The sequence below is a fragment of the Brachycentrus maculatus genome, unplaced genomic scaffold (genome assembly GCF_059751285.1).
Source record: "Brachycentrus maculatus isolate JH-2025_06_01 unplaced genomic scaffold, ASM5975128v1 h1tg000007l, whole genome shotgun sequence".
Lineage (NCBI taxonomy): Eukaryota > Metazoa > Arthropoda > Insecta > Trichoptera > Brachycentridae > Brachycentrus > Brachycentrus maculatus.
In genome coordinates this window covers 514,073-537,164 of record NW_028280762.1, presented here as the reverse complement: position 1 = coordinate 537,164, position 23,092 = coordinate 514,073, and the positions used below count along the sequence as shown (strand labels likewise).

The window sequence follows — 23,092 nt, the reverse complement described above, 5'->3', positions numbered from 1 at the left end:
TCGATTCTCTCTGCCTTCCTCTGCGGAGAAGCGTGGTTATGGTTAGTTAGTTTTTATTATTTATTTTCAATTTGTATTTCCACCTGGTGATGAGAACATCTGTGGTTCTCAAAACTAATCATGATTACATTAATAAACTCAATAAAATGACAACATTTTTGATTAATTTTTCGACACCGCAGGAGGCTAATCCCTCTTAAACACAGGCCACAAGGCCTACAACAAGATGAAGAAGAAGAAGAATAAAGTGGTCTTATATGTACACTTGTTTGATTTTTATAAATTTCTATAAATGAAGTATAAAGTATTCTATTTTTCCATTAATAGTGAAATTCAATATCTGACACACTTCTTGACTCCGTATGAAATATTGGATGCCGTTGTTGGTGGTTAGGTCAACAAACTCATGACAACATTTTTGATTAATTTTCCAGACATGACGACGCCATCGACTAGAGTGGACCGCCTGGATGATGCTACCTCTTCCTTTGGGGATTTTTGGTATCTTGTGACTCGACAAAACAAACACAAATCTCAATAAAATTCCTAAATTCCTGGCATAATTCGAATATGTCGCAAATCACCGAACATTTCAATTAATTTCGTGTATGATTTGGCAGTCAGTTTGTGGTAATATCTATCTATTTATAATTTATGTTTTAGTTGGTAAATACCACCATTTCTATAGAGGAAATAGTGGTACATAGGAAACTTTTAAATAGGAAATAGTATTTACCAAGTAAAACTTTATTTATTTATTTTTATTTCACATATCGCTCACTTCTTTCAACAACGTCATTTATTAAAAAAAACTTGATTTTTCAGGAGATCGTTTTTAAAGATAAAAAATATAATAAAATGTATTAAAAATAAATATCAAGCCACTCATTGAACTTTTTACTGTGCAACAGATCTTTTGAGGTAAAACCTGACTGTTTTTTCTCCATTTGAAAAATATTTAGTATATTTAAAAAAATACTTAAGCAATACATTTTCTTTTAAAAATACAAAAACAACACTTTCTGCCCTGTAGCGGTTAAATATTAAGTTAAAAATATGCTGCTTTTGCTAGGATATAGTACATTTTCTGGCCATTCCGAAAACATGCACAACTGAAAACTGATGATTTTTATATATGACGTTGTTGAAAGGAATGAGCGATATATCAGATACTTTGTTAGATAATCGACGGCGGTATATTAATTGAAACTGAGATGCATCACATCAACAGTATTTTTTAATGCAAATTAAACCAACCGCTGATTTTTTTATATTAAAAAAAACGGAAATAATGTATTCATTTTCGACATTCTTTTATATAATAGTGGTCAAGCCATGGCAATATTATTGTCTCCATTTTTCTCAATTTTCATAATTTAAAGAAATATTTTGAAGGGATGTTAAATGTGAATTGATACATTTGAAGGTGCTTCTATCACCCTAAGGCAATTTTGGTATAAGAAATATTGTTCGGGCAGTTTGACTAAATCTTGCTTGAATTATGATTGTAACATAAATTTTAAGTAATTTACACTTTTCAGAATATTCAAATCATTTCTCGTACTGTTTTCTTGAACCCTGAAAGCTCTCTGAAACTAAAACCTCTTTTCTTGAAAGAGATGAATCTAACAAAACAAATAAAATATTTACTCAATCATTTCTGCTTATCAGAACTAGATTATGTTTAAATATATTACTGTAATCCATGCTCAATCGTGTATTCTTTTTTCTCTCCTCAATACTCCCGATCTCCTAGCTTTGATTATTTCCGTAGTAGCGTCATGTACTTCCTGAGAGATGCTGTCAATATTTCTGCTGTCTCCAGTTTCTTGTGATTGAGTAACTAATTTGGCTTGATTAGTATTTGAGCCACCATTACCGGAAATGGCTATTCGCCCACGATATTTTTTGCAAATAAATTGACGACAATTCCCTGATTTGATCGCCTTAAACATCTTCTTCATCCCAGCTTGCTCAGCCACGTGATCAGGAGTTCTGAAACGAAAACAAATTGCAAAATTTACTAAATGTCCCAATTAGCAACATGATCTCCTGTTCTTATAACTTCTTCTTACCCTCATTCGCATCCAGTGTTTTTTTTTTTAGTGTGATTTGCATTTATTATTTACCTTGCTTATTATGTACAAGGTTTATAGATCATGTAGTGGATTTTTGTTTGAATATACATATCACTCACTCCTTTCAAGAAAGTCATAAATCAACAATCGACAATTTTAAGTTGTGCATGTTTTCGGAATGCCCAGAAAGTGTACTATATCCCAACCAAAGAGGCATATTTTAAACTTAATAATAATATATGCAATTTGAAAAAAAAATATTGTTAAATTATTTTTTTAAATATCCTAAATATTTTTCAAATGGAGAAAAAACCTTCAGGTTTTACCTAAAAAGATCTGTTGTACAGTAAAAAGTTCAAAAAGTGGCTTGATATTAATTTTTAAAACATTGTATTATATTTTTAAACTTTAAAAACGTTCTCCTGAAAAATCAAGTTATTTTATTTATGACGTTCTTGAAAGGAGTGAGCGATATGTTTTTATACGTGTTTACTGTATATTTGGTGTATTGATATAATGTACGAACACCTGTGCGTTTATGAGAAACAAAGTTTGCCATTTCCGATAACTCTTGCTTTCTTTCAAACGGTAATAAAATCACGCAAGTGCGCAAATAGCCGGATGAGGAGGTGATGCCAAATGGTGGAGAAATTCATTACAAACTGTAGGTCAGTGCGATGCAGAGCCGGCAGACGTGTTTATCATTTTGTTTCAAAAGAAAGAAAATTTATATGACGAATTGAAATATTCGAGTATTTACTTACTGAAAAGGACAATTCGCTCACTCCTTTCAACAACGTCAAATATTAAATAAATTGATTTTTCTGGAGATCTTTTTTAAGGTTTAAAAATATGATAAAATGTATTAAAAATAAATATCAAGCCACTTATTCAACTTTTTACTGTGCAACAGATCTTTTTAGGCAAAACCTGAAAATTTTTCTCCATTTGAAAAGTATTTAGTAATTAAAAAAAAATAATAAACAATACTTTTTCTTCAAAATGCAAAAACAAAACTTTCTGCCCTGTAGCGGGTAAATATTAATTTCATTAATTGATTCGGCAGTCACTTTGTGGTAAAATATATCCATTTTTAATTAATGTTTTACTTAGTAAATACCACTTTATTTACTAAGTAAAACATTAATTAAAAATGGTAAATATTAAGTTAAAAATATGCCGCTTTTTATGAGCATTCCAAAAACATGCACAACTAAAAATTGACGATTTTTGATATTTGAAGTTGTTGAAAGGAGTGAGCGATATATGTTTTATTTAGGATATTTATTTTCATATTTAAATCAATTAATTATCATTTTACGAATAAACTGAGAAAACAGTCATTATTAAGACTGTAAATTGTTTGTTTATTTTTTTAAGCCAATCGGAATTTTATTTTAATTCTGGAGCAAAGGAAATCGTCGCGCCGCCATCTTTGTTGTGATACGCGTCAAAATGAACGAATACGGTTGTAAGAATCGCTCTATTGAAATGCGAAAATGATTGTCAGATTAGCAGGTGGTCAAGTGCGATTCTGGACCGTAGACCCATCGCACCGAAAGAGAAATTTATTGACTTTTCTCATATGTATAATAAAGATGGCCGCTCGCAACCAGGGGTCACCAATCATTGAATTCGTAAAAAATTACATAAACAAATTACATTTGTATTTAAAAAAAATATTTATAAAATAAACTGTCATTCGTACATGTCCCAAAGATGAAACGTTTATTTATAAAAAAATGTTTTTTTAATTATTTTTTAAATCCTCTTAAGTCATTCAACTTTTAAATTTTTACTCAACTTTACTTTTGAATATGCGTGTGCATGTCCCGAACATTATAAGTAATGTGTATATAAAATAATAAATGATGGTTTGTTCAAAATTCTAAATCCCCTTAAGTTATCCACGGAGTGCTTAAAATTTTTGACAGCTTTGTTTTTGAATAAGCACGTGTTTTTATCTATCTATATAAAAAAATAAAGTTCGTTTGTTCATAATCTTAAATATTCTTAAGTCCTTATTCATCGATAATTTTGAATTTTCGATACAACGTTGGAGTCGAATACGCGCGTGATTTCATCCCTGTGGTAGGTAGAAATATGTATATTTTAAAAAACTGCTTATTTGACCGCAATAGTGGTGCCATATGTTGAACGTAATAATTAAAATTCAGCATTTTAAATGTTTTCGTTTGGTATTAATTAGTGACAACAATTTGAGTGTGTCCAAATCTGTTCACAAATCTGGGTTTTCTCCACTTATGGGTTATTTTATAATTTTGACGCCTCAACACTGATGAAGAAGAATATGGAAGACTGGGTATTTACAGGGCTCATGACTTGTCATATTTATTTCGTAGATACATAATTATTTTTTTACTATATGTATTACGGCTCTTTAGGCATGGCCTGTGTTGAGCCGAAATACTTGCATGTTAATACAATTTTTTTTTTAATTATTAGATTATATACATTACACACAATAGATACAATAACAATTTACAGTATAAAGGTTTTACAATAAAATTATTACACCTGGACTTTAATTAAATCACTTTCTACCTTGTCCCTTCCAACGAGAAGCAACCATTGATTATATAAGTTATTAGGAGATACATAGATAAATTCGAGATAGGTTTAGGAGATTTGGGTGATCACGTGAGGTCATAAGCCCAGGCTTCCATATTCTTCTTCATTTGAGATCTCAAAAAGTATTCTTTGGTGATTTACTAAGAACGATGATTTGAGACCACTGGTGCAAAGAAATTGGCTTGCAAATGGGTGTCAGTACAATTTTAAATTCACTACACTCCAATATAAATATGTATGCACACTGTTGTATGACCACGTCACAGATGGACACACACACACTCTCCCAAGCATAATGACTCACGCTATTAGCCGACTTTATGCTAACTGTTGTCGTAACACAATGAAACGGTAACGGTAATCATTTTTCGGTTTTTGTTTATTTATATTTATTATATTTATTTTAATTGACATTTTGTTTTTCTGAACAAAACTCCATTCAATGTCATCTTTTGTAAATACAAATGAACAAAGAAGACTTACTTTCTGAATTTGAAATTGAAAATCTATTTTCGATTTTCAAATTGAAATTGAAATAAGTCGAACAATATTCTCTCTTAAGGCCCAACATATCGTTCACTCCTTTCAACAACGTCTTATATCAAAAATCGTCAATTTCCAATTGTGCATGTTTTTGGAATGCCCAGAAAATGTACTATATCCCAGCCAAAGCGGCATATTTTTAACTTAATATTTACCCGCTACAGAGCAGAAAGTCTTGTTTTTGCATTTTTAAGAAAATCTATTATTTAATTATATTTTTAAACATACTAAATATTTTTCAAATGGAGAAAAAACCTTCAGGTTTTACCTTAAAAGATCTGTTGCACAGTAAAAAGTTCAATAAGTGGATTGATATTTATTTTTAATATATTTTATTATATTCTTAAACTTTAAAAACGATCTCCTGAAAATCAAGTTTTTTATATATGACGTTGTTGAAAAGAGTGAGCGATATGCAAAATCGCAACAAATTTTTTATTTATACCCAGATAACATTTAAAGTAATCGATTTTTTCTTAAAACACCGTTTTTGTACTGAAAGAATAAGTTTTTCTTCGACATAATTATATGGTTTTGAAAAGAAGAGTTATTGAAGGGCAAGCAGCTGTGTATTAAAAAAATATATGTATTTAAATATTTTTTCAATACAAAATTTTAAATACTAAAATCAAACAATATACCGTGGGCAAAAAATATTACCTCTAAAATCCCTGTTGGAATAATTCTTCTTATTTAAAGCTTTAAGTCTGAATAAAACACCCGCTATTATATGTACTTAAAGTTGAATTTACTTTACACCCACGATATATTCTTAAAAAAATAAAATGGGCGTGAAGTTACGTCCGGCTCTCAGCGCAGCTGACCGCTTACTGATTTCTATTATTGCGACTAAGGTCTTAAATGATTGTACATTTCTGTACGATTTGATTCCAAATCTTTATTACTTCTAAAGTTATTTTATAACAATTATAATATGTTTTACTTACGAGTGAGCTAGATCCCAGAAAATCTTCTCAGGCCCTATTGCTGTTGAGTTTCTCCCTCTCCTGGCGATCTCGCAGAACTTCCTGTCCTCACATCCTGGATCTTGCTCCTGAAGATGAGCTGCCTCCGTCTCTAGGATGGACTTTTGGACGATGTCCTGCAGATGGGTACTCAGCGATATCGGCAGATTTTCACCCAAAGATCTCTGCCGAAATGGGTAATTTTTGTCTCTGCAATAAATAAGAATATCTACCTAAAATCTTCTTCTTCTAACCCTTATCCGCACCCAATGGTGCATAAGGCACTGCAGCACATAAACGCAGCGTTATCTTGATCGTTAACACACGAAGGAAAGGTGATCAGCCTTCCGCTTCAGGTACCATTCCAGGGTAATATTGAATAAATATTACAGTGAAAAATCACTTGTATTTATTTAACCCCACCCTGGGAATTGAACCCGGTACCTCCAGTACGGTAGCCAAGCGAGCTGACCATAACATCACGGAGGCAGACTGATAATTATAATCCTTATTAAATTAACTCTCACCGAATTATATTTTTTTCTGGTGGTGTCATATATGATAAAAATATTGAATGATATTAGTACCATAAACCAAGCTAGGACACAAAATTCCGAAATGTTTTCTCGTGGAACGGAACGTTGACTGTCATCAACATCCCTTTCGCTATAAGCATTTAAAAATAAACATTAAAATATTTTTTTAAGTTTTAAATTTTTTTAATCAATCTTTTTCATTATTTTAGAGATAATTGTTTCTTTACCTCAAATATATGACTATAGATATACGGAAAGAATGCAAGGCTGAGATAAAATTAAAAAAAAAAAACCCTTATCCGCACCAGATGGTGCATAGGGCACTGCTTCATATAAACGCAGTGTTATCTTGATCGTTTACACATGAAGGAAAGGTGATCAGCCCTCCGCTTCAGGTACCAGTCCAGGGTAATATTAAATAAATATTACAGTATAAAAATCACTTATATTTATTTTACCCCCCCTGGGAATCGAACCCAGGACCTCCAGAACGGTAGGCGAGTAGGAGATAAAATTAATCGATAAAATTACGAATGGTGTGTTTTGACGGTTAGGCGTGTGAATAGAATGAGTAAAAAAGAAAATTAAAACAATTTCTGAGGCGAACGTAGATGGAATCAGGGGAAAGTGAGGAAAACTTGACATGATTAAGTATTTAAAATATTTGGATGTGGTCAGGTCAGGAGTTGGAATAATTGGCGGGTATATATGAGGAGATAATGTGATCATGAGATCATATGTTAACGATCAAGATAACACTGCGTTTTTATGATGCAGTGTCCTATGCACCATTGGGGTGCGAATAAAGATTTGAATGAATTAATGAATATATGAGGAGATGCGGAAAAGGCGAAGATTGTTTACAAACGCAGATTGGTGGGGCGTTCTTTTCTTTCTGCATACCCCTGTAGAGAAGCAGCGTGATGGTCAGTTTGTTAGTTTATTATGATTTTTACTTCCTCAAAATTAGTTCATCTTTTTTAAGGACGCTGTGGCAGTCACGTATTGATTTTATTAAATCATTCAATAGGAAAGTGTACTTTAATTATTAATCAAAACTTTGACCAATAAATAAAACAATTACAATTGTTCGATCAATTAAATTCGTGCTTCGACTAAATCAATAAGATTTCACGCGCTTGGTATTAGCTGTCAATTTTTTAATTAATTTCACTTGTAATATATATATCGAACCATAACTCATTTTAGATTTTTTTTCTCGATCTGAACACGACAATTAAAACTCAGGTCCAACACCAATAACTAATTGACCCTCCTCATGAAAAGTCGGACAATAATAGCGCTCGTCTTAGAAAAATAGGGTAATAACCCGTTATTCGTGCATGATTTATTCCAGGAGACAGTTGATCGAATACTGAATCAATTTATTCACAAATCAATAATGTCGTTCTGATTTATTGAACAGAGTCTTATGCAGTGAAAAAATAAGTCTCTTAATTTTTTAAGCAAGGATTATGGTATTTTTCCATGTATCAACAACTTTCGACTGTTTTTTATGGTATTATATTTATATTCTTTCGTAATTCTCTTCTTTCACAAAATTTCCTCATTACTCTAGCTTTCTTTTCATCGTGGTATCTAAAACTTGACTCTTTTTTATGATTCCTCTTAAGACATTGCTTTGAACTGATTTTTGGGTGACAACCCATGATGTTTTTAGCATTATTCTAAAAACACCACATTTCAAATTTTTTTTCGGCTCTCGACACCATAACAAAGCACACAAGATATTGACTTGTACAAGAGGCGCGGGACTGATCACCTTGCCTTCATGAAATTAACCAACAAGATAACACTGCGACGGTATGACGCAGTGTCCTATTCACCATTGGGTGGGGATATTGGTTTGTTTGCGTCTATTGACTATCTTTACATTTTTTTTTTTTTTTTTTTTTTCATAATACATAGATACATTCAATATACATATTCATTTCATAAACACATTTATTATACGTATTACGGCTCTTTAGGCATGGCCTGTGTTGAGCCGAATACTAACATGGTAATACAAAGTTTATATATATTTTTTTAAAATTTTTAATAAACATATATTTTTTTTAATGATTAGATTATAAACATAAGATACAGGAGATACAAAAATAATTTATGTTTTAAGGTTTTTCAGTGTGATAATTACACCTGGACTTTAATTAATTCACTTTCCACCTTGTCCCTTCCAATGTTAAGTAACCATCGACGGACACTGTTCTTAAAGACCTGATCACTCCTGGAAATCTTAATGGTTTCGGGCAGCAAATTAAATATTTTTGGAGCGAGGAATGAAAAATTTTTTTGGGCAAAACTTGTTTTAATGGCTGGGCCAATGTAGTTTTTATTTAATGCTGCCCGGGTTCCAATAGTTTGTTGCGTTCTAACCTTTTCCATTTTATTCCAGAAGTGAATCAGTACTTCCTTGACGAACAGTTGCCGTACGTCTAGTACCATATAGCTTGTAAATAGCTCATTGGAAGGGTGTGTCGAGTTACATTTATTTATTATTCTTAGGATAAGTTTTTGTACTTTGAAAATAGGGTCTAGCGTGGTTTTGGCACCTCCGCCCCAGCCAATAATTCCATGTAGAATTATAGATTGGAACAGAGCGTAATAGACCTCTTTGAGGATGGAGGGATCAAGTATGCTACGCAGCACCAAGAACATTAGGACACCATTATCCTTGTTCTTTGGAACGGACAACGTACTACGACAATCTATCGAAAATTTAGATGAATAGCGAGGAGTACGAATAGAAAGCAGGACGAATAGCGATAATTCACCGTATGTGAAAACTGACACATATTTCTCATTATTATTGACATACTCGACAGTCACTGGAGTTTTTGCAACCAAAGTCGGTCATCTATTATCATTTGATGAACAAAGGCATGCATTAAAATATAGACCTATGTATGTATTTAGGTACTTTGATATACATATACAAAAGTACATTTTCTAAAAATCTACTTCTAATCTTCTAAAGGTAGTATGCCCATATTTAGGTGTTAGTGACCATACACCTATACAATTCCTAGTACCGGTCTTGTTCATTTGACTGATAGAAGGTGCCAGTTGAAGGATAATTACATCTTCCAAAATTTGAGTAGCGTGGTTGTCAAGCACGATGTGGAATGGTGTATGTTTACGTGTATAAAGTGATCACTCAAACCAGCCTGCGATAGGTCGTCAGCCCTGTAAATTCCCAACCATCCATATTCATCTGTGTATCGATATAAATAACTCATAAGTTTGTGTAAGTTGTTCACAGCTAATAACTAGAATGATAGATATTCGAATGGTGATGTAAGATCGATAACATTCTGAAAGGTGTGATGAGATGGTTTGGGCATGTAAATCGAATAAGTATAGAAAGAACAGTGAAAAAAATTAAGCGAATGTGGTTGGTGACAGAAGCAGAAGAAAACCGAGGAAAAAATGGTATCACCAAATATTTCAAATGCTTGAAAATTGTCATGTCAGGAGTAGTATGAGTTGCATGAATCTAGAAGAGGTGAAGATTGTTTGCAAAGACAGATTGGTATGTGGGTTCTATTCTCTCTGCCTACCCCTGCAAAGAAGTGACGTGATGGTTAGTTAGATATTTAGTTGATTTTAAAAAGATAGCATCCACACCAACTCAACTGCAATGATAAAAACTTCTCAATCAACGGAAATATATTGACTCGAATGATATACGGAGATTAGGATGGTTAGTTAGTTAAATAAATACATAAAGTGTCGGGTTGTGGTCCCGTGGTTAGTGTCGCGGACTATCGAGTCAGAATTTCTCGGTTCGAGCCCACTCTACCACAATTTGATATCTATTTTTAAAAATCTGCCGCATAGGCTCCCAGACTATAATATGACATTGACTGATTTTTGGACTAAGTAGAATCTAATCTAGTCCAAAAATGCAAAAAAGCGTACTACAAAAAAAATGTCCCTTACTGTGTTTTGAGTTTGGACAGCCGACGTGTTTCGATGGATTCTGCATCATTATTTTCAAATAACAAAACATTTATTACATAAAAATAAAATAAAGAAGTTATTTATTATTTATTAGTTGAAACGTGCTCACGATTAGTGATACTACAGGATGGCTCAAAACTAATCACCCTATCGGAAGTAGTTATTATTTTTATAAATGGCGTTGTAAGTCAATCAAATTTGACATTTGTAAAATAGACAGATGCAGTTTACAAAAAAAATAGGTGGCGCAAAATTTATCTTCTAATTTTGTTTTTCAATAACTTTTTTACAAAAAAAAAAGATTTTCAGAAATTGAAATCTTTATTTCGACCTTTACTATATGTTGTTAACTTTATTTTGTTTCACATTTTAAATAAATTTTGCAACTTAGTTAAAAAAATTGCTTTGCAAGAGCAAATTTGTCAGGAAGCCTAGAAACGTCTGTATCAGATCTGGGCATGCGGTGGGACAGCTTTTAAAAAAAGACATTTACTTTTTTTTTCCGTTAAGAAGAAAAATATATGTCCGTTAAGTGGCTGATGCCAGTGTTGAAATACATTTTTACACGTTTTATTTTAGTTTTTTGTATACTGCAGCTGTCTAGTTTGCAAACGTCAAATATACTTGACGTGCAATGCCATTTGCAAAAATTATAGCATCTTTTAATAGGGTGATCAATTTTGCGCCACACTGTATGACGTTTTGAAATTTAATTTATGACTCGCACATTCACTGTTCGTATGTAAATCATTCAAAGATATTATATTATTTGGGAGGAAACATTTGATCTGATATCTATCTCTTGCCATACACAATGCTAATTTCTTGCGAATTGTATATTTTTTTGACGTTTAATATTATGTTAAATGTCAGATTTCTCCAAATTTAGTATAATCCATAGATAAAAGTGTAATCCATTACTTTCACGATTCATTCCGATTTTCCTCAAAATATGTACAGTTAACCATACCTTTAAACATAAAAATGTAACTGTTAACTAACTAACTAACTAACTAACCATCACGCCGCTTCCCCGCAGGGGTAGGCAGAGAGAATAGAACGCCACACCACTCTGTCATTGCAAACATTCTTCGCCTCTTCCACGTTCATGTATCTCCTCATACATACCCGCCGATTGTTTCGACTCCTAACCTGACCGCTTTCAAGTATATTCTTCATCTATGCTGGGATGTTAAAGAAAGAAGATGTTTTATTTTAATCCGTTAAAACAAGTTTTGCCCAAAAAACCTTTTCAATCCCTTCGCCAAAGATATTTAATTTGCTGCCCGAAACCATTAAGAATTCCAGTAGTGATCATGTCTTTAAGTACAGTGTCCGTCGATGGTTGCTTCTATTTGGAAGGGACAACGTAGAAAGTGATTTAATTAAAGTCCAGGTGTAATTATTTTATTGTAAAACCTTTATACTGTAAATCGTTATTGTATCTATTGTATGTAATGTATATAATCTAATAAAAAAATAGTAATAATTTAAAAAAATGTATTAACATGTAAGTATATCGGCTCAACACAGGCCATGCCTAAAAAACCGTAATACATATACAATAGTAAAAAAATGTATGTATCTATGAAATAAATAAATAAAAATAATAATAAAAATAATTTTAAAAAAGTCTGTTTTGGGAACAGGAGGGATAATCTAGTGTGGGTCAATCAGGAATTTTAGCATTTAACAACATTTTGAGTGTGTCCAAATACTTGTTCACTAAATCTGGATTATCTCCAATTACAGGAGTTATTTGCATATTATTTTTTGACTTCTCATCAAAGATGAAGAAGAATATGAGAATTTACACATACTTATACAAGAGTTTCTGCTTAATAAAAGCTTCTTTTCATCTCACCAATAGATGTCTCCAGTGAAGTTCTAATGATTGAAGAACAAGGTTTCTAAATTGGTTCATATATATAGAACTTCCAACAATTTGAGTAGTGTGGTTGTCAATAATGGGTAGAATTGGTAATTGTTACACGTGTGTAAAGTGATCACTTAAACCAGCCTATGACGGTCGTCAGCCCCGTAAATGCAAAGACTTCCATATTCTTCTTTATCTTTGATGAAATGTCAAAAAATAATACTTTAGCATTTGCTCATTACTGGGAGGAAACCACGTTGCACTCCTCAGGAGAAGCCGGACCATTGACTGTCATCAAGAGACTCTAGAAGAGGGTTCGGCATTTTGGGTCCAATTACGATTGACCACCAATTAAGTTTTTTTTTCGTTGAGCATTACCAAACATGATCAATTTCTCTGTGTGATCTGATGCTCGTGGAATCCGGATGAAAGCGAAAATTGATTAGATCTGACTGGCCAAAGAGATCCGGAACAACGCTATGGTTCTCACAGTCCGGTACATAGATGGAAACAGGTGCAAAAATGGGAGAGTCTAAGTGGAACTCTGATTGATTGATCGCAGGTGATAAACTCCGTAAGAGATATAGATATTGATTTTTTATCGCTGCAGAGATTGACGTTTTAATTATCTTGTTTTGGTGACTCATGTGATTTTATATGAAACCGCCATACTGTTCCACAAGCAGGTTGTTGACATTCATGAAATTGACAATATTTTACGCTTTTATTAATGCCAAGTATTCGTTAACTCGCAACTTTATTTTCTCTAAATCCAGATAACATTTGACGTGAATGATTTTTTCTTAAAAGATCGTTTTAGCATTGAAAACATATGTTTTTCTTCGAAATAATTTTATGGTTTTGAAAAAAAAAGAGTTAGTAAAAAGTAAGTAATAAAAAAAATATAACAATATTATTTCCAGATATATATATTTTAAGAAACCAGTATTCAATATATATATTTTTTTTAATCGAGCGGGCTTACGACTTGTCATAGGCTAGTTTAAATCATTTCATTAATTGATTCGGCAGTCACTTTGTGGTAAAATCTATCCATTTTTAATTAATGTTTTACTTAGTAAATACTACTATTTCTGAAATAGTGTATTAAATTATGGAATAGTGTAATTAATCACTTAGTAGACGTGTAATGTTCATCATTGTAATATACATATATGTATATACATATATATATGTATATATGTATATATATATATATATATATATATATATATATATATATATATATACATTTATATATATATATATATATATATATATACATTATATATATATATATATATATATATATATATATATATATATATATATATATATATATATATATATATATATATATATATATAAATATATATATATATATATATATATATATATATATATATATATATATATATATATATATATAAATATATATATATAATATATATATATATATATATATATATATATATATATATATATATATATATATATATATATATATATATATATATATATATATATATATATATATATATATATATATATATATATATATAATAAAATGAGTAAATGCAATTCTAATGGTATGGGCACATAGATCACAGAGAACCTGAACATATCGAGCCAATCACAATCAGAATGATAACATAATTGGAAGGCATGGCCTAGGTGACGTTATCCACGATGCAAGGACATAAAACCTGAGGACGAGGAGAGCTGACTTCAACAGGCTACAGAGTCGATGAGTTGGGATGGAGCCAGTAAGAAGAAGAAGAACATATATATTTTATATATATTTATCTATGACTAATATTAATTATTATCTCGACATGATTTCGTGCGAACCTTCTGCTCTTTGAACCTAAAGATGATTAATTTGGTTTTCTCAAAACGACTTTATCAAAAGCAAATAATTAATTGATTTATCAATAATGTAGGAGATTACTTTCGTACATTTTGAAATGGGGTCCAGTTGTTTCGCAAAAAAATGTATTTGTGAATAGAAAGTGACAAAGTTTAATGGCTGAAAAATAACAATAATTTAGCGTTTTTTATTAATAGAGGAAATCCGGCGAATTCTTGAAGTTTGCAATTTGAAATGCAACCAACGATTTCACCGGTTTTCAATAAAATAAAAAAATTAACAAAAACATACAAGATTTTGACTGTATTACAATACTTGTTCACAAATCTGGATTATTTTACTTTTTTTTTGATATCTCAACATAGATGAAATAGAATATAGAAGTCTGGGAATTAACAGGGCTTACGAGCTGTCATAGGCTGGGTGAGTGTTCACTTTACACAAGTGTAATTTACTCTAAGTTTTTAAAGTTTTTTTCACTCTTATATTTATTTAATATTAATCTAGACTGGTGCCCGAAGTGGAGAGCTGATTACCTTTTCCTTAAGGTGTTAAGGATTAAGATAACACGGCGTTTATATGATGCAGTGTCCTATGTACCATAAGGTGCGGATGAGGGTTAAAAATATATAATTATATATATTTACTAATTCTAACCATGATTGACAACCACTTAACCAGCCTATAACAGGTCATAAGCCCTGTAAATGCCAAGACTTCCATATTCTTCTTCACCTATGTTGAGGTGTCAACAAATGTAAAAAAACATACAGTTAAGCTATATAAACACCAGAAAAATATTAACATCTCAACATAGATGAAGAAGAATACGGAAGTATGTGTATTTACAGGGCTTATGACCTGTCATAACCCGGTTAAGTGATAACTTTATATATGTTAACATTCATCTATCTACCGATGATTGACAACCACAGTACTTAATTTTTGTTACTCCAACAAATATCATATTGTATAAATCTCACGTCACTTCACTGTGAGTTCGCGGCAGTATCTATGGCTGATTTGAGAAAGCTTTTATTTAGCAGAGACGCTTTTATTTAAATGTATGCAAGAAACTCAGATATGTGAACAGGGATTTAGATGCACCCAATGTATTATGAATAATTGTATATGTTTATTGATACACATATGGAAACACTCGTTCTACGTCACCAAAATATTGTTTAGTAGTGTGCATATTGATAAATGATTAATTTCATCATCTCTCTTAGTAAGAAATGGAAAGTGTTTTAATGAGAAATTCCGATTCTAATTATTTATTCCTAATGCCAACTGACCACTAAGCATATGGTTAACACAAGTACAGGTAACCGTCGTTTTGCGCTGGTTCGATTTACGCCGATTAACAATTAAGTGGTGGCAGCCATGGGGTTCCCTTGCAGCGAGTGTTTTTGCTTAGAATTTTCACTCATGAATAACATGAAATGATAGTAACTTTAAACATAAAGAGTAAATCCACTCATGAAAAGGCATTGGTTATAAAACTTAAATAGTTGAAGCCTTATTAGGGTCACGATAAGCAGTGTTGCATGAGCCGTAGCTAGATTCGTGAAACATATTCAGAGAATAAAAATTCGTGAAACATATTCAGAGTCACTTGGACGTTACGTAAAAAAAGGGTTTCCCTCTTCGGTCGACATCGCATCGGTGGGAATCACCGGTTCAGCCAACACCAAAGCGCCACGATTCTAATAGCGCAAACATTTTTACATGTTGTTTTATTATATTACCGTGTACGTGAGCAGGACATTGTGGAAATGAAATATTTTTGAAATAGTATTAAAATTATTTTTTTCCTACTGCGCTTAAGTTTTGTGACCGAAATAACTTTGCAAAGATGAAGAGGATGAGAAAAAATAATGGGAAATCCCATAAAACGGCCGATCTAAGTCGTATCCTTTCTTTTATAGAAAGGTGAGGTTTATGATTCTGCAAGGATGGATGAAACAATCAACGCACGTAAAATTAGATGTTTTTTTTTTTCAAAATAGTGTGAAAAATTTATTTCTGGTAAATAAGTATTTATTCTTAAATTTAATTGATTATATCAAGAGATTATTTATTTCGTAAATGAATTTAAACTTTATTTGTTAAATATATTTACAACTTATTTTATATGTAGGCTATATAATAATAATAATAAAACATGCTATTTTTTTCTAAATATTTAGACACGGAGCCTAACCTTATATCGTCTTTTATGTTTGTGTTCATTTTACGCTGATTTTTTTCTACGCCAGTGTCCTCGGAACAGAGCCCCGGCGTAAAATGATGGATAACTATAATATATTACGAATATTCGTGCATGAATCCACTCATACAATTGTTATAATACGTATGTAGGTACCTGTGCGTAGCATTTCTAATAATAATATGCATGGTATAACAAAAAGCAATGTACAATACTTTTTCAGTTTTTTTGCTGCTATAAAGAAATCGTCATCGGATCTATATCACGTGTCTGAATGTCTGTATGTAGAATGATTCATTGATACGGTTGTCGACCATTTTGCGTTCAAATCGTGTTAATGTGTTTTCTATTTATATTTTATCACTCTACAAATACTTTGTTACTATGTGTCTTTTTAGTTGTAATATACGAATATATTAACTATGCAGTCCAGTTAGTCTATTCCTTGAAAGTATTTAACTGAAAACCTTTTTAAAAGTGTCTTAACTTGATATGAAACATGAATAATGAAGTCTGAGCATGCCAAGGCTTACGACCTGGCATTTGGCTGACTTAAACAAACACTTTATACACTTGTGTAACGTTCACCATTCTGCCCATTATTGAACATCCACATTGCATTAATTTAAAAAAAAAAAACTAACTAACCATCACGCCGCTTCCCCGCAGGGGTAGGCAGAGAGAATAGAGCGCCACATCACTCTGTCCTTGCAAACATTCTTCGCCTCTTCCACGTTCATGCATCTCCTCATACATACCCGCCGATTGTTACGACTCCTAACCTGACCACTTTCAAGTATTTGGCATACCTGATTATTTTTTGAAACTTGTATATATGCAATGGTCTTAGATCCAACCGCATACCGGTAAGGTTTTCGATACATTCGTAAATTATGGCCGATTGATTGATAAGTTGAATTTTTAAGCTTTTTCCTTTTGAACATAGATGAGGTTCATCCGAATTATTTATATTATCATTTTAGACATAGCCTGAAATAACCTTTCGATTTTTATAAACTCATATTTTGGCCAGTTTGTGAATAACAAATAATATTAATATTATAACTGGAAAGAAGTAAAAAAAAAATGTTCTAATCTCTTACGTCAATCGATTTTGATCCTACATTAAATATTTGGGATTTTTAGCACAGGGAAAACGATATGTTTTGTTCAAATATTGGTCGAGAGTCGAAAATTTTTAATAAATATCAATTTACTAATATTTATGTGAAAAAATAATGAAAATCGTAAAAACTTACTTTGTAAGGTACGATTTTCATCCGTTTCCCCAATTTTTCATTACCATTATACATTTATCTTTTTCTTTTTAATGCTGCTGATATAAAAAATATTGAAAATTAAAAAATTCGTGAAACTTATTTTTTTAGAATTTGTTAAAAACTTTTCATTGACAATCCAATACCCCAAGTAATTTTCTTCATTGTAATGATATTTTTTGTAAAAAAAAACAACACACAACTGCGACCTACGGAATAATGCGATTCTTGATGGCAGCTCGATTATTTTTCCGTACCAGCCTATTTCTCTACCACTTCAAACGTAACAGCAATTATTTATTGCAAAGAGACAAAAACGCAACACGAAATAATCATTATATTTTTTTACAACGCACGTTAATTATTCGTTGTTTTTCGTTCACTGACTCTAGAAACGCATAACTCATGCGCTTCTCGTACGGTTCAAATTTGTTCAGTTAATTATGTTATATGAAAAGCAGGGAAAAAAAGTTACACATCTTGCATCTTATCCGCTTCTAATGATGCATAGGGCACTGCATACTTTTCACGCTGTATTTTATTGAACGTTACCTAAACGAAGACAAGGTTGTCAATCCTGCTCTTCATTTACCAGTATAAGATAATATTAATACATATGGTAAAAAAATTATGTATCTACGAAATAAATATAAAAATGATAAAATAAATATATTAAATAAATAAAGAGTAAAAAATAATATAAAAACATAATTATTCTAACTCTATGGATTAACCCATTTTTTTTAAAAATAATTAATAGTGACTGTGAAAACTTGCGTTCATAGTTAACTACATGTATGTTTCTGTGATATTTGTATTAAATAAAAGCTGTTTTGAATATACTCATACCAGCTAAAAGGGAAGGCTGACACCGTGGTGTACAAACATCCCAAAACCTTGGCATTGGACAAAACGCGAATTTACTGGACCAACAGGAATATTGAAAGCTGTCCCAACTGCATTCCCGGATCTGATACAGAAGCATCGAGGCTTCCCTACAGACCCTCTCTTGCAAAGCAATTTTGTTTAGGAACCAAGTCGCGATAATTATAGAAAATGTGAAACAAATTGTATCCCGATTTTACTATTAGTTTACATTTAATAGCTTTCAATGTCCCTGTCACTGCCAATCTAAATAAATACGAGAGTGTAATTAAATCGACTTTAAATTTAATTTATAATATAATATCTTAGACTTACGCTGTATTGTTGATGCTGATAACATTGGGAGTGAGGGCTGATATCAAAATACCAACTGGGATAAACGCTGTCAACAAGTGAAGTACTTTCTTCCATGGAGATACGCTAAAACAATAAGAATTCAAAGTTTTTAATGTTTCCAAATTGTGAAATAAAAGTATATGCAACATTTTGAGTGTGTCCAAATACTTGTCCACAAATCTGGATTATCTCCAATTATAGGAGTTATTTTTCATATTATTTTTTGACATCTCATCAAAGATGAAGACGAATATGGAAGTCTGGGCATTGGTGAGATGTAAAGAAGCTTTTTATTAAGCAGAAACTCTTACATTAGTGTATGTGAGGTCCGAATCCTGGGTTATTTATCACATTATAGATGTCTCTAGTAAAGTTCTAGTGATTCAAGAATAAGGTATCTAAATTGGTTCATATATATAGAATTTCCAAGAATTTGAGTAGTGTGGTTGTCAATAATGGGTAATTGAATTAAAGAATTGGTGAATGTTACACGTATGGTATGTGATCACTTAAACCAGCCCATGATGGTCTTCAGCCCCGTAAATGCCCAGACTTCCATATTCGTCTTCATCTTTGATGAGATGTCAAAAAATAAAATAAAAGTACCATGATAATTGTTAAAAATAAATATTACAAATAATTGGTAATATTTTTATAAAAATAAAACAAATGTTCACTTACGTGTGTTTTACAGGGTGGTCCATAAAAACTGGTTTCTTTTGATCTTCGGTCTCGTGTTGGTTATCATCGTGAGTAAAAGTCGATACTGGAAATTTAGAACCCTGGTAAATTTCTCCAGCAGGTACTTCAAACGAACTACTATCGTCATCTCTTCCAGGCTTTTTACCCTGGAATGGCCAATGAGGTCTCTGGACGTCGAATCTAAACGGATGGCTTTTAATATCTGGCACGCTGACCCTGCCATCTTCAGTACTCGGGAATTTGTAATTTGAAAACAATAACTTGGTTTGATCATTGAACTTTGACTTGTCGCTTATATTTTCTTCGGAGTTGAATGCATTATCAGGGCGTTGTTTGCCGTTTACATATTCTTGAAACTTTTCAGCCAGTTTTTGGTTCATAATTTCTTCCATTATCGGGTAGTTATTGACTAAATCGCTGAGCGGGGGATATTTACTTTTAAGACTTTCAAAATCATTTTGAAAGTCTTTTAAACCGAGTTGAAAATTTGTATTTCTTATTTCTCCCGAATCAGTGGCTGGTAGTTTCAATCCTTCGATAGGACTATGAGGATATTTTTGATCTCCAAGATTGAAGAATGAGTTTGACGGGTCTCTAAAATCGTTCGCTACATTTGGGAGTCTCGATTCTCCGTTAGCCTGTGGCCTTGTTTCGCCGAAGCCTTTGTCCGGTAATCCCTGATCGCCGTAGTTATCACTGTGATATCTTGTTTCTCCATGACTTGGAAATCTCGGTAATCCATAACTGTTCAATGGCAACGCTTCGTTATTTCCATTATTATTATAACTCTGATCATTAGCACCGCTTGAATATAACGATTCACCGCTATTATATTGTCTTCTCCCGTCTGAAAATCTATTGACTACTTTTTGACTACTTTCTCCGTTCGTTAGCTGAGAATTTGCAGTTTTGTGATTGTTGGTGCCGTAGATAATTTCTGTGTCTGCCAACTTTTTTTCTTCTTTGAAAGAGTGCGGCACAAATCCTTGCGTGTCGTCGAACGAACCAACCTGGAGACTGGGAACGAAGTCTTTTTGATGAAAGGCGTCGTCAATTTGTCTTTTACTCGAATTGATTGATTTCTGATCGGAGGATTGGGATGACAGCGGAGAAGGTATTTGCCACTTCTGCTGTGGTTTAAAACTACCGTCACTAAGAATCGTTTGATTTGAACCTTTATTTTGATTGAGCAACGGACTTAATTGAGGTTTTGCAATCATCCCTGCTAGACTGTTGATTTTTTGATTTTCAGCTACAAATATGTGCGCCCTTACTATACTTTCCGTTGAAGATACTTTTTGTTTCGCATTTAAATCCTCGTCGTAAAATTTGTCCGGGGTTGTTGGAAGTACAGCAGTGATACTTTGTGTTGGATTAACATTATACTGTTGATGTGTCTGATTAGATACATTGATATTTTCATGTACCTTTGCCGCTAATGCCTCACTTATCCACCAAAGCAGTGAAACTACCCCAAGGATATAAATCCTTTTGGAATTCTGAAAGAAAAATAATACAATATTATGTAATTTAATAATCACTCGTTGTGTAAGCACTTGCGTAATATGTGTAAGATTTTGTCAAAACATTTAGTTTTTGTTATGTAACGCACCATATTTGAATGTTTTTGATATTAAACACTATTTCCCGACGAACTTCGTCTAATAAATGTCTTCCAGGCTATTTTCCGGCCGTATATATAGATTTTCCCGTGTTCTCCGCCATTTTACAATGCCTTTTGTCCAAATGAACAATGAAAATTATAATGTAATTGAGGAAGAGATGCGACCGCAGTAAGTGCTAGACGAAATGGAAAGTAAATATTGTTTGTGTTGTGTCGTTGTCACGATGAGATTGTGATTATGGCGGTGTTGTGACATCTAATGGGATACGGATTTTAAATATGTATCACGAAACAAATGCGTAGAATATGGTAGTATTTAGACCGAGCCAACTGGGTTCTAACCCACTAACAGTCAGCCACCTTAAATCACCTTAAAGCGATCGCTTAAGAAGACCATATACACTTGAACAGATTTGGTTCGTCAGAACTAGAAAGAAAGAAAAACTATTCCTAAATTAACCAGCTGCCTGACATATATATAATATAACCCAATCAAGGTTCTAAAATAAATGGAAAATTTCCAATTTTCCAATTTAATAGAAAGATATTTGTGTTTGTGATTAGATATTTTTTTTTCTTTAAACATGCTTCTTACCTTATGTTTTTTCTATTTACTGTACCTTTTATTGATTTATATTTTATATTTTGCCCTGTGTTTTCTTATTTGTTACTTTCTTATTTGTTTTTCAGTCTAGTTAACCTTAATCCCATGTCCCAAAATGAGTAAGGGAAATTACTCATAGGGAATATTATATTTGCGACTTATGTTATATGTTTAAATAAATAAATAAACACAGAGACCCGTCATGCTCACACTCGTAAATTAGAAATTAGATAATTCTTATAAGTACAACGAAAAAAAGGCATTTCGTGGCGTTTTTTTCAGGTGATTTAGTATTTAAGTATTATGAAACTTTTCCCCCATAACCAATCAGAAACAATGAAGCCATAACTCATATTCGCGAAAGTCGGTTCGATTTTCCCACTCAATATAATTTGCTAATAATTTTTCATTCTCCGATGCTTATCAAACATCTAGTCTCGAATCTTTAATGGTTATCACTTCTGCTAGCGGCTATAAAGAATGTATTTTTTTTAAAATTGACTATGATATTAAAGCCTTACATTGCTAGAGGCTTTCTATGTTACTTGTGGTTGTATTATTTATTTATTTACTGTGCAACAGATCTTTTTAGGTAAAACCTGACTGTATTTTCTCCATTTGAGAAATATTCAGTATATTAAAAAAATACTTAAACAATACATTTTCTTCAAAATGCAAAAACAACACTTTCTACCCTGTAGCGAGTAAATATTAAGTTAAAAATGTGCCCCTTTTTCTGGGATATAGTACATTTTTTGGGCATTCCGAAAACATGCACAACTGAAAATTAACGATTTTTGATAAATGACGTTGTTGAAAGGAGTGAGCAATTAATGATCCATCTCATAATATTCCGTTATCGTAAAATAACCCACATTCATCTTCATTTTTTTCATTTTCTTGTAACGTAATTCATATTGTATTACGACAGACCCGGAAAATGTATTTATCATTCGACGACACGACAAAACATTTATTTTGCTTTTCCTTTAAAAAAAGAGAAATTGA

General features: G+C 32.1%; 1 protein-coding gene across 1 annotated transcript; it reads right to left on the bottom strand.

Annotated features, from left to right (window-relative positions):
• Positions 1-142: 142 nt before the first annotated feature.
• LOC148313595 (uncharacterized) lies at positions 143-21,529 on the bottom strand. Its single transcript, XM_088260009.1, has 5 exons — positions 21,469-21,529; positions 19,836-21,355; positions 19,134-19,238; positions 6,161-6,388; positions 143-1,995 (listed from the first exon to the last, which is right to left on the bottom strand). Exons 1-5 carry the CDS (start codon positions 21,469-21,471, stop codon positions 1,710-1,712), a joined length of 2,142 nt encoding a protein of 713 aa, XP_088116135.1. The 5' UTR covers positions 21,472-21,529; the 3' UTR covers positions 143-1,709.
• Positions 21,530-23,092: the final 1,563 nt, after the last annotated feature.